Source organism: Symphalangus syndactylus, chromosome 12 (genome assembly GCF_028878055.3).
Source record: "Symphalangus syndactylus isolate Jambi chromosome 12, NHGRI_mSymSyn1-v2.1_pri, whole genome shotgun sequence".
NCBI lineage: Eukaryota > Metazoa > Chordata > Mammalia > Primates > Hylobatidae > Symphalangus > Symphalangus syndactylus.
Genome location: NC_072441.2, coordinates 84,194,980 through 84,207,144, shown reverse-complemented (window position 1 = coordinate 84,207,144; position 12,165 = coordinate 84,194,980). Strand labels below are relative to the sequence as shown.

Sequence of the window (12,165 nt, the reverse complement as noted above, 5' to 3'; positions counted from 1 at the left end):
TTCCCTCTCTTTTTTTCCTTTCCTTGTTTTCTCTTTCTTTCTTCCCTCCTTCCTTTTTTGATGCAGTCACCTCTTTTAATCAGGCTGAGAAAGTCACCACACCAGCCATCAGGCACATCAGTGCTGAGGTAGTGCCCATGGGGCCCCCGCCCCCTCCAAAGCCGAAACAGACCAGAGATAGTACTTTCATGGAGAAGTTACATGCGGTAGATGAGGAGCTGGCTTCCAGTCCAGTCTGCATGGATTCTTTCCAGGTAAATATTAAAACTGTACTTCACTGAGAAAGTCAAGTGGAGTAATGTAGTTGTTGCTCAGGCTGGGAAGGGAGAGGAAAAGATAACTACAATTTTATATGTACGTAAGAGTCTTTGATACTTTATATTTGGCTAGTGCTATTTTCTGCTCAAAGTGACAATGGCAGTTTGGGTTTTTGTTTTTTTTTTTGAGACAGGGTGTCACCCTGTCACCCAGGCTTGAGTGCAGTGGTGTGATCTTGGCCCACTGCAACCTCCGCCTCCCAGACTCAAGTGATCTTCCCACCTCAGCCTCCCGAGTAGGTGGGACAGGTATATGCCACCACACCCAGCTAATTTTTTAGTTTTTTGTAGAGATGAGGTCTCCCTATATTTTTGCTCAGGCTGGTATCGAACTCCTGGGCTCAAGTGATCCTCCCACCTTAGCCTCTGGTGTGAACCACCGTGCCTGGCTGAGAATGGCAGTTTCTAAGGAAGAAATGAACTATGTAACAGAGAGCATTTTAAAATGTAGAACATAGGAAAAAGCTTCACCCAAATTCCCCCAAATTAACCTTTTACCACAATTGCTTGATGATTCTCTTCCTCTTTCTCTGTGTATACATATATTTCTCTGTGTATACATATATTGTTTTCTGAATCATAGAGTGTGGTGCAGGCATGATGCCATTTTACCTCCACGTGCTTTTGTGTATATTTTCTAAAAATGAGTTTATTATCTTGTATTAACACAGTATAATAGTGTGTTAATCAAAATCAGGATACAGGCTGTGCGCGGTGGCTCATGCCTGTAATCCTAGCACTTTGAGAGGCCAAAGTTGGTGGATCACTTGAGGTCAGGAGTTCGAGACCAGCCTGGGCCAACATGGTGAAACCCCCATCTGGACTAAAAATACAACGGGAGGCAGAGATTGCAGTGAGCTGAGATTGCGCCACTGCACTCCAGCCTGGGCAATGGAGAGAGACTGTGTCTCAAAAAAAAAAAAAAAAATCAGGATACAGTAATATTACATAATATATTAAAGTGCTTATTCTGGTTTTATCTATTGTCCCAATAATGCCCTTTATGTTGGAGGAAAAAAATTTGTTTTCCCTATTCAGCATTCAACCCTGGATTAAATACCTATTTAATTGTCTTATTCTTTAGTCTCTAATCTGGAACAGTTTCTCAGTCTTTGTCTTTTATAACCTTGACAGTTTTGAGGAGTATATACCACTTATTTTGTAGAATGTTCTTCAATTTTTATTTTTCTAATATTTCCTTTTAATTAGATTCAGGTTCTGCACTTTTTTTTTTTTTTTTTTTTTTTTTTGAGACGGAGTCTTGCTCTGTCGCCCAGGCTGGAGTGCAGTGGCGCAGTCTCGGCTCACTGCAAGCTCCGCCTCCCGGGTTCACGCCATTCTCCCGTCTCAGCCTCTCCGAGTAGCTGGGACTACAGGCGCCCGCCACCACGCCCGGCTAATTTTTTGTAGTTTTAGTAGAGACGGGGTTTCACCGTGGTCTCGATCTCCTGACCTCGTGATCCGCCCGCCTCGGCCTCCCAAAGTGCTGGGATTACAAGCGTGAGCCACCGCGCCCGGCCAAGGTTCTGCACTTTTGTTACAAATACTGGAAGAGTGATGTGTGTTTCTCATTGCATCATATCAGAAGGCACATGATGCCTGTCATGTTAACTTTCATCACTTGGTTAAGGTGGTGTGTGCTTGGTTTTCCCATTATAAAGTTATTATTTTCCATTTTTAATTAGTATATATCATATGGGGATATACTTCAAAGCCGAATTCCTTTCTTTATTTTTTTTTTTTTTCGTAGATGGAGTCTCACTCTCTTGCCCAGGCTGGAGTGCAGTGGCGCAACCTCGGCTCACTGCACCTCTGCTTCCCGGGTTCAAGTGATTCTCCTGCATTAGCCTCCTGAGTAGCTGGGATTACAGGTGCCCGCCACCATGCCTGGCTAATTTTTGTATTTTTTAGTAGAAATGGGGTTTCACTGTGTTAGCCAGGATGATCTCGATCTCCTGACCTCATGATCCACCCGTCTCGGCCTCCCAAAGTGCTGAGATTACATGTGTCAGCCACCGCGCCCAGCCTTCTTTGTTTTTTTTTTTGGAGACAGAGTCTTGCCTGTCACCCAGGCTGGAGTGCAGTGGTGCCATCTTGGGTCACTGCAACCTCCACTTCCGGGGTTCAAGCGATTCTCCTGCCTCAGCCTCCTGAGTAGCTGGGATTACAGGTGCCTGACACCATACCCAGCTAATTTTTTGTATTTTTAGTAGAGATGAGGTTTCACCACATTGGCCAGGCTGGTCTTGAAGTCCTGACCTCAAGTGATCTGTCCACCTTTGCCTCCCAGAGTGCTGGGATTACAGACGTGAGCCAATGCGCCCAGCCCAATTAATCAAATTATTTTTCTCACACTAATATTAGCATCCATTGATTATTTTTTCTTTTTTTTTTTTTTTTTTTTTTTTTTTTTTTTTTTTGAGACGGAGTCTTGCTCTGTCCTCCAGGCTGGAGTGCAGTGGCACAATCTCGGCTCACTGCAAGCTCCGCCTCCCGGGTTCATGTCATTCTACTGCCTCAGCCTCCTGAGTAGCTGGGACTACAGGCGCCTGCACCATGCCTGGCTAATTTTTTGTATTTTTAGTAGAGATGTGGTTTCACCATGTTAGCCAGAGTGGTCTCGATCTCCTGACCTCGTGATCTGCCCGCCTCGGCCTCCCAAAATGCTGGGATTACAGGCGCGAGCCACCACACTTGGCCTGATTATTCTTTCTTGAAACAGTCATTACTATGGTCATTGTCAAATGATGACTTTGTAATTGTAACATTTAGCGAGTAATTTTTTTTTTTTGGATATGGAGTCACAGTCCATCACGCAGGCTGGAGTTCGGTGGTGTGATCTCAGCTGACTGCAACGTCTGCCTCCCGGGTTCAAGCGATTCTCGTGCCTCAGCCTCCTGAGTAGCTGGGACCAGAGGCACGCACGACTACGCCAGCTAATGTTTTGTATTTTTTAGTAGAGACACGGGGTTTTATTGTTGGCCAGGCTGGTTTTGAACTGGCCTTAGGTGATCCACCCTTGTCAACCTCCTAAAGTGCTGGGATTACAGGCATGAGCCGCTGCGCCTGGCCTTAGCCAGTAAATTTTTTTTTTTTTTTTTTTTTTTTTTGAGACGGAGTCTCGCTCTGTCGCCCAGGCTGGAGTGCAGTGGCGCATCTCGGCTCACTGCAAGCTCCGCCTCCCGGGTTCACGCCATTCTCCTGCCTCAGCCTCTCCGAGTAGCTGGGACTACAGGCGCCCGCCGCCACGCCCGGCTAATTTTTTTGTATTTTTAGTAGAGACGGGGTTTCATCGTGGTCTCGATCTCCTGACCTCGTGATCCGCCCGCCTCGGCCTCCTAAAGTGCTGGGATTACAGGCGTGAGCCACCGCGCCTGGCCAATTTTTTTTTTTTTTTTTTGAGACGGAGTCTCACTCCGTCGCCCAGGCTGGAGTGTGGTGGCGTGATCTCGGCTCACTGCAAGCTCCGCCTACCGGATTCACGTCATTCTACTGCCTCAGCCTCCCGAGTAGCTGGGGCTACCGGCGCCCGCACCATGCCCAGCTAATTTTTTGTATTTTTTAGCAGAGACGGGGTTTCACCATGTTAGCCAGGATGGTCTCGATCTCTTGACCTCGTGATCCACCCGCCTTGGCCTCCCAAAGTGCTGGGATTACAGGCGTGAGCCACCACGCCTGGCCTTAGCCAGTAAATTTTAATGTTCCAAGTTTCCCCTATCATTCTTGCAGGTCAGTGAAAAATATGTCTGTCCTAAAATTTTAAAGTATGATATAATAGGCCGGGCGCGGTGGCTCACGCTTGTAATCCCAGCACTTTGGGAGGCCGAGGCGGGCGGATAATGAGGTCAGGAGATCGAGACCACGGTGCAACCCCGTCTCTACCAAAAATACAAAAAATTAGCCGGGCGTGGTGGCGGGCGCCTGTAGTCCCAGCTACTCAGAGAGGCTGAGGCAGGAGAATGGCGTGAACCCTGGAGGCGGAGCTTGCAGTGAGCCGAGATCGCGCCACTGCACTCCAGCCTGGGTGACAGAGCAAGACTCCGTCTCAAAAAAAAAAAAAAAAAAAAGTATGATATAATAATTTAAAAAGAAATCCTAAAATTAAAAAATATAATTAAGACTGGGTACGGTGGCTCACACCTGTAATCCCAGCACTTTGGGAGGCCCAGGTGGGTGGATCACCCGAGGTCAAGTTTGAGACTAGCCTGGTCAACATGGTGAAACCCTGTCTCCACTAAAAATACAAAAATTAGCTGGGCATGGTGGCAAGCGCCTGTAATCCCAGCTAGTCAGGAGGCTGAGGCACGAAAATTGCTTGAACCCAGGAAGCGGAGGTTGCAGTGAGCCGAGATGGCACCAATGCACTCCAGCCTGGGTGACAGAGCAAGACTCCATTTCAAAAATATATATATGTAATTATAATTATATATTATAATTATAATTTATTTATATATATTTATAATTATATAATTGCATATATATAATTATATATAAACATATAATTGCATATATAATTATATATAAATATATAATTGCATATATAATTATATATAAATACATAATTACATATATAATTATATATAAATACATAATTACATATATAATTATATATAAATACATAATTACATATAATATATAATTATATATAAATACATAATTACATATAATATATAATTATATATAAATACATAATTACATATAATATATAATTATATATAAATACATAATTACATATAATATATAATTATATATAAATACATAATTACATATAATATATAATTATATATAAATACATAATTACATATAATATATAATTATATATAAATATATAATTAAAAATAGAATTTTGAATGGAATAGCTCTGAGTCATTTAATCACCATGCTTTTGAGTATGTAGTAGTGGGAGCAGTAATAGTTTTTTATCTAACCATTTATTTACCAAACACATACTGAATGGTTGAAGTTGAGAAACAACAGTGTAGAAGACAGAAAAAATTGTTCTTCATGGAACTTACAGTCTATTCAGGAGAGATAGACTGTAAACATATAAACAAGTAAATTCAGATGTGGTTAAGTGCTATGAACTAAATTAAAATGAGGAAATATGAAACTTCCTGTCAGAGAACTTTAGATAGGCTGATCAAAAAAGACCTCCTTGGCTGTAATTCCATCACTTTGGGAGTCCTAGGCTAGAAGATTGCTTGAGGCTAGGAGTTTGAGACCAGCCTAGGCAATATAGTGAGACTCCATCTCTGCAAAAACTCAGAAAAATTATATAGGTGTGGTGGTGCATGCCTGTATTCTTAGCTGCTTGGTGGCTGAGGCAGGAGGATTGATTAAGCCTGGGAGTTTGAGACTACAGTGAGCCATGACTGCACCCCTATACTCCAGCATGGGCAATAGTATGAGAACTTTTTTAAAAAAATAAAAAAAACAGGGTCGGGTTTGGTGGCTTATGCCCATAATCCCAACACTTTAGGAGGCCAAGGAGAGCAGATCACTTGAGCCCAGGAGGTCAAGACAAGCCTGGGTAACATAGTGAGACCTTGTCCCTACCAAAAAAACACAAAACTTAGCTGGGCATGCTGGCACGCACCTGTAGCCTCAGCTACTTGGGAGGCTGAGCCTAGGAGGTCGAGGCTGCAGTAAGCTGTGATCACGCTACAGCACTCTAGCCTGAGCGATAGAGCAAGACTGTCAAAAAACAAAACAAAAAAACAAAAATAAAAAAGGCCTCTTTGAGGAGATGGCATTTAAACTGAGATCTGAATGAGAGGAAGCCAGGCATGTAAAAGATGTGGGGAGAAAAAGTGCTCTATATGGAAGAAACAGCACATGCTAAGTCGCTAAGATAGAAACAACCTTGGCATGGTTAAGGAACAGAAACTACATGAAGAGTGGGATCGTGAAAAAGAGAGGTAGAAATGAGGTCAGAGAGCAAGGCAAGAGCTAGATCATGAAGGTCTTAGGAAACCGTGATAAGGAGTGTAGATTTTATTTTATTTATTTATTTATTTATTTTTTTTTTTTTGAGACGGAGTCTCGCTCTGTTGCCCAGGCTGGAGTGCAGTGGCGCGATCTCGGCTCACTGCAAGCTCCGCCTCCCGGGTTCACGCCATTCTCCTGCCTCAGCCTCTCCGAGTAGCTGGGACTACAGGCGCCCGCCACCACGCCCGGCTAATTTTTTTGTATTTTTAGTAGAGACGGGGTTTCACCGTGGTCTCGATCTCCTGACCTCGTGATCCGCCCGCCTCGGCCTCCCAAAGTGCTGGGATTACAAGCGTGAGCCACCGCGCCCGGCTGATTTTATTTTAAACATTAGAACAGATGCCCGGTGTGGTGGCTCATGCCTGTAATCCCAGCACTTTGGTAGGCCGAGGCGGGTGGATCACCTGAGGTCAGGAGTTCGAGACCAGCCTGGCCAACATGGTAAAACCTCTAACAAGAAATATAAAAAATGTACCGGATGTGGTGGCACACACCTGTAATCCCAGTTACTTAGGAGGCTGAGGCGGGAGAATCGCTTGAAGTGGGGAGTGGAGGTTGCAGTGAGCTGAGATCATGCCATTGCACTCCAGCCTAGGAAAGAGTGAGACTCCATCTCAAAAAATAAATAAATAAGAAAAGATTTTTGTGATATTTTTGGATTAATGTTAAAAATTCCTTTTGGTTAACGTGTGGGAAATGGACTAGAGTAAAGCAAGAGGGTAAACAGAAACCCATTAGGAGGTTGATGCAATGTAGTCTAGGGAAAGCTTCCCAAATTGATCTATAGATTCAATGCAGTCCCTATCCAAATCCTAGCTACCATTTTTGTGGAAATTAACAACCTAATCCTAAAATTCATGTGGAATTGCACAGGCCCAGAATAGCCAAAACAGTCTTAAAAAAGTACAAAGATGGAGGTCTCACATTTTCTGATTTTCTTTTTTTTTTTTTTTTTGAGACGGCATCTGGCTCTGTCACCCAGACTGGAGTGCAGTGGTGCGATCTCAGCTCACTGCAAGCTCTGCCTCCCAGGTTCACGCCATTCTCCTGCCTCAGCCTCCCGAGTAGTTGGGACTACAGGCGCCTGCCACCATGCCCAGCTAATTTTTTGTATTTTTTATAGAGATGGGGTTTCACTGTTAGCCAGGATGGTCTTGATCTTCTGACCTCATGATCCGCCGACTTTGTCCTCCCCAAGTGATGGGGTTACAGGTGTGAGCCATCGCGCCCAGCCTCATTTTTTTTAAATAAATATCTTAAATGAGAGTATTGCTCTGTTGGCCCAGGCTGGAGTGCAGTGATATGATCTCAGCTTACTGCAGCCTCAACCTCCTGTGTTCAAGTGATCCGCCCACGTTGGCCCTTGCATAGCTGGAACTACAGGCATATGCCACCACTTCCAGCTAATTTTTTATTTTTTGTAGAGATGGGGGCCTTGCTGTGTTGCCCAGCTGGTCTTGAACTCCTAGACTCAAGAGATCTTATCACCACAGCCTGTCAAGGTGCTGGGTTATAGATGTACAGATGTGAACCACTGTGCCTGGCCCTGTTTTTTTTTTTTTTCTTTTTTTGAGATGTCTCTGTTGCTTAGGTTGGACTACTATGGTGCAATCATGTCTCAGTACAGCCTTGATCTCCTGGTCTCAAGAGATCCTTCTCTTTCAGCCTCCTAAGTAGCTGGGACTACAATTGGTGCCACCACACCCAACTAATTTGTTTGTTTGTTTGTTTGTTTGTGGCAGAGATGAGGTCTCACTATGTTACCCAGGCTGGTCTCAAACTTCTAACTTCAAGCAGTTCCTCCTGGGCCTCCCACAGTGTTGGGATTGCAGGTGTGAGCCAATGCATTCAGCCAGCGGTATTATTCTTAATTGCCCCACAGTGGAAACAACCTGAATTCCATCAACAGATAAATGGATAAGGCCGGGCGCTGTGGCTCACGCTTGTAATCCCAGCACTTTGGGAGGCCGAGGCGGGCGGATCACGAGGTCAGGAGATCGAGACCATGGTGAAACCCCGTCTCTACTAAAAATACAAAAAAAATTAGCCGGGCGTGTTGGCGGGCACCTGTAGTCCCAGCTACTTGGAGAGGCTGAGGCAGGAGAATGGCGTGAACCCAGGAGGCGGAGTTTGCAGTGAGCCGAGACTGCACCACTGCACTCCAGTCTGGGTGACGGAGCGAGACTCTGTCTCAAAAAAAAAAAAAAAAAAAAAAACAGATAAATGGATAAACAAAAGTGGTATATCCATACAATGGGATATTATTGGGTGATAAAAAGGAGTTCAGGGCCAGGCATGGTGACTGGAGTGTAGTGGTACATGGCTCACTGTCACCTCGAACTCCTAAACCCAAGCAATTCTCCTGACTCAGCCTCTTGAGTAGCTGGTACCACAGGCACATACCACCATGCCTTTAATCCCAGCAGTTAGGAAGGCCAAGGCAGGAGGATTACTTGAGCCCAGTCCAGGAGTTCAAAACTTGCCTGGGCAGCATAGGGAGTCTCCCCCCAATCTCTACAAAAAATGAAAAAAATTAGCTGAGTATGGATCCAGTGGCTCACACCTGTAATCCCAACACTTTGGGAGGCTGAGCAGGTAGATCACCTGAGGTCAGGAATTCAAGACAAGCCTGGCCAACATGGTGAAACCCCATTTCTACTAAAAATACAAAAATTTGCCAGGTGTGGTGGCACACACCTGTAGTCCCAGCTATTTGGGAGGCTGAGGCAGGAGAATCGCCCGAACCTGGGAAACAGAGTTTGCTATGATCCGAGATCGCCCGAACCCAGGAAACAGAGGTTGCAGTGATCCGAGATCGTACCACTGCACTCCAGAATGGGTGACAGAGCAAGACTCCATCTAAAAAAAAAAAAAATTAGCCGAGCATAGTAGAGCGTGCCTATAGTCCCAGCTACTTGGGAGGCTGAGGCAGGAGAATTGTTTGAGCCCAGGAGTTCGAAGCTGCAGTCAGCTCTGATTGTGCCAGTGCTGTAGCCAGGCATGGTGGCTCACAACTGTAATCCGAACACTTTGGGAGGCTGAGGCGGGCAGATCACCTGAGGTCAGGAGTTCAAGACCAGCTTGCCCAACGTGGTGAAACTCCGTTTCTAGTAAAAATACAAAAATTAGTTGGATGTCGTGGCTGGTGCCTGTAATCCCAGCTCCTTGGGAGGCTGAGGCAGGAGAATCACTTGAACCCAAGAGGCAGAGGTTGCAGTGAGCCGAGATGGCACCACTGCATTCCAGCCTGGGCAACAAAGCAAGACTCCGTCTCAAAAAAAAAAAAAGAAGTATTGATAGATATTAAAATAGGGTGGGATTTGAATGCATTATGCTAACTGAAAGCGGCCAGAGACAGGCCACACATTTTTAAAAGGGTAAATTTTATGGTATGTGAATTACATATCAATAAAGCTGTTATAAATTTTCCTAAAATGTTGGTTTCAAATTGATGTCATTTATTTTATTTCTTTTTTATGTCGTGTTTCTTAAAGTTTCTCAAACAATAATAAATCCAAATTTTTTAGAGGAAAGATCCTGTTACTTAAGCTAAGATGAGAAGAAAAGGAGTGATGATGAGGTTTGGGAACATCACTCACTCAGTGACTTGTTTTTCTTTCTCCATTGTCCAGCCCATGGATGACAGTCTCATTGCATTTCGAACACGTTCTAAGATGCCCCTGAAAGATGTTCCCCTGGGCCAACTAGAGGCAGAGCTCCAAGCTCCAGACATCACTCCAGATATGTATGACCCCAATACAGCAGATGATGAGGACTGGAAGATGTGGCTAGGGGGACTTATGAATGATGATGTAGGGAATGAAGGTAAGTTTTGGTTTGTGATTTATTGTGTATACTGTCCATTATCTGTTGTAAAATTTTTAGTATTTGGAAGGGTATAGAATGGAATGGTTTGGGTTAATTGATTTAATTTGTATTTAACTGATAGTTTATCTTAAATCAGTAGTTAATTTTTCTTTTTTTTTTTTTCTGAGACAGGGTCTCACTCTGTCACCCAGGCTGAGTGCAGTGTTGCAGTCACGGTTCATTGCAACCTTGACCTCCTGGGCTCAAGCAATCCTACCGCTTATCCCACTGAGTAGCTAGGACTACAGGCACATGCCACTGTGCCCAACTAAGTTTTTATTTTTTGTAGAAACGAGATCTCACTGTGTTGCCCAGGCTGTTCCCAAACTCCTGGCCTCAAACAATCCGCCTACCTTGGCCTCCTGAATGCCAGAATTATAGGCATGAGCCACCATGCCTGGGCCAATTCTTAACATTTCTTTTTCTGGGTAAGGAATCTTTTGAATCGTAAGATTGTTGAATGCTAAGATTTGAATCCCTGGAAACATACATGCACACGTAGTTCTGTTGTTGTCTTTTGTTTTTGAGACACCATCCCAAAACAGGGTGGATCACAGTGGGGTGATCATAGCTCACTGTAGCCTTAAACTCCTGGGCTCAAGAGATCCTCCTCAGGTCTCAGCCTCCCAAGTAGCTGAGATTACAGGCACGCAGCACCTTGCCTGGCTAATTTTTAAAAAATTTCTATAGAGAAATGTTGCTAAGGCTGGTCTTAAACTCCTGCCTCAAGTGATCCTCCCACCTCGGCCTCCCAAAGAGCTAGGATTACAGGCATGAGCCACTGTGCCTGGCCCACTCAAAATTTTATATATGATTTCATTAGGGTTCAATGATTTACCAAAAGAACACTGTGTTAGTTAGGGTCTTCATGATGCAAGTGAAAGAATCCTAACTCTATCTTGCTGGGGTGAAATGAAACCAGACTTTGGGAAGTGCAGTAAATCAGCAGTGGAACTGAGGCACTGTTAGGATCCCCCTTTCCTCTCCATTTTACTTCCTTTTGTCACTCAGCTCCATTCTCACATTTATTTTTCTACAAGGTTAGAACTCTGTTCATAAGCACTCCATGATTACTTTTTGCTTTGTCTACACTTCAAGACTCTCCCCTGCAAGCTCCAGTTATAAAATCCAGGGGAACAAGTCAGATCGACTTGGTTTGATCTCATGCCCAGTCTCTTGGTACTTCATGGGATTGATAGGGAGACTGTTCAGCATGGAGTCTGGTGATTGTTAGCACCTCATAGAACAGTGTGGTTGAAGTATGTAGTGACCCTAAAGAAATAATGGTATTATCAGAAATGGGGAAGAAATATTGATCAAATAAAAGTTTGGATGGAAACAGACTAAGTAGGCCGGGCGTGGTGGCTCACGCCTATTATCCCAGCTCTTTGGGAGGCCGAGGCAGGTGGATCACAAGGTCAAGAGATTGAGACCATTCTGGCCAACAGGGTGAAACCCCGTCTCTACTAAAAATACAAAAATTTGCTGGGCATGGTGGTACACACCTGTAGTCCCAGCTACTCAGGAGGCTGAGGCAGGAGAATCACTTCAACCTGGCAGGCGGAGATTGTAGCGAGCCGAGATCGCGCCACTGCACTCCCGCCTGGCAACAGAGCGAGACTCCATCTCAAAAAAAAAAAAAAAGAAATAGACTGAGTAAATGGTTGGGTAGGTAATGCTAGGAGTAAGTCAGGATAAGTGAATGAAAGAAAATAACAGGTCTTGAATGTACCTTATGATACTATTAATAGTTATATTGTATATCATTTGGCAAATGTTTGAGTACTTTCTTTATACAAGGCATTATGCTAGAATCTGTGAGGGATAAAGGAGCATAATCATTTGGTCATGGAATAAAAGCTTTATGAATGACAGGGTGCCTGGCCCATTGGTAGGTTCACAATACATTGTATTTTTTTGTGTGTGTGTGAGACAGGGTCTCACTCTGTCACCCAGGCTGGAGTGCAGTGGTGAGATCTTAGCTCACTGCAGC

At 44.3% G+C, this 12,165-nt stretch overlaps 1 protein-coding gene across 14 annotated transcripts in view; it reads left to right on the top strand.

Moving 5' to 3' along the window:
• Nucleotides 1-12,165, top strand: part of GON4L (gon-4 like) — a 114,530-nt gene that overhangs the window by 47,589 nt on the left and 54,776 nt on the right. For all 14 annotated transcript variants that reach the window (XR_010117594.1, XM_063626700.1, XM_063626704.1 and 11 more), the window contains 2 exons: nt 84-254; nt 9,938-10,130. Coding sequence is in view for 13 of the 14 variants with exons in the window: in XM_063626700.1 (XP_063482770.1) it covers nt 84-254; nt 9,938-10,130 (364 nt within the window). In the remaining variant the exon portion in view is untranslated. The remainder of the gene's footprint in view (nt 1-83; nt 255-9,937; nt 10,131-12,165) is intronic.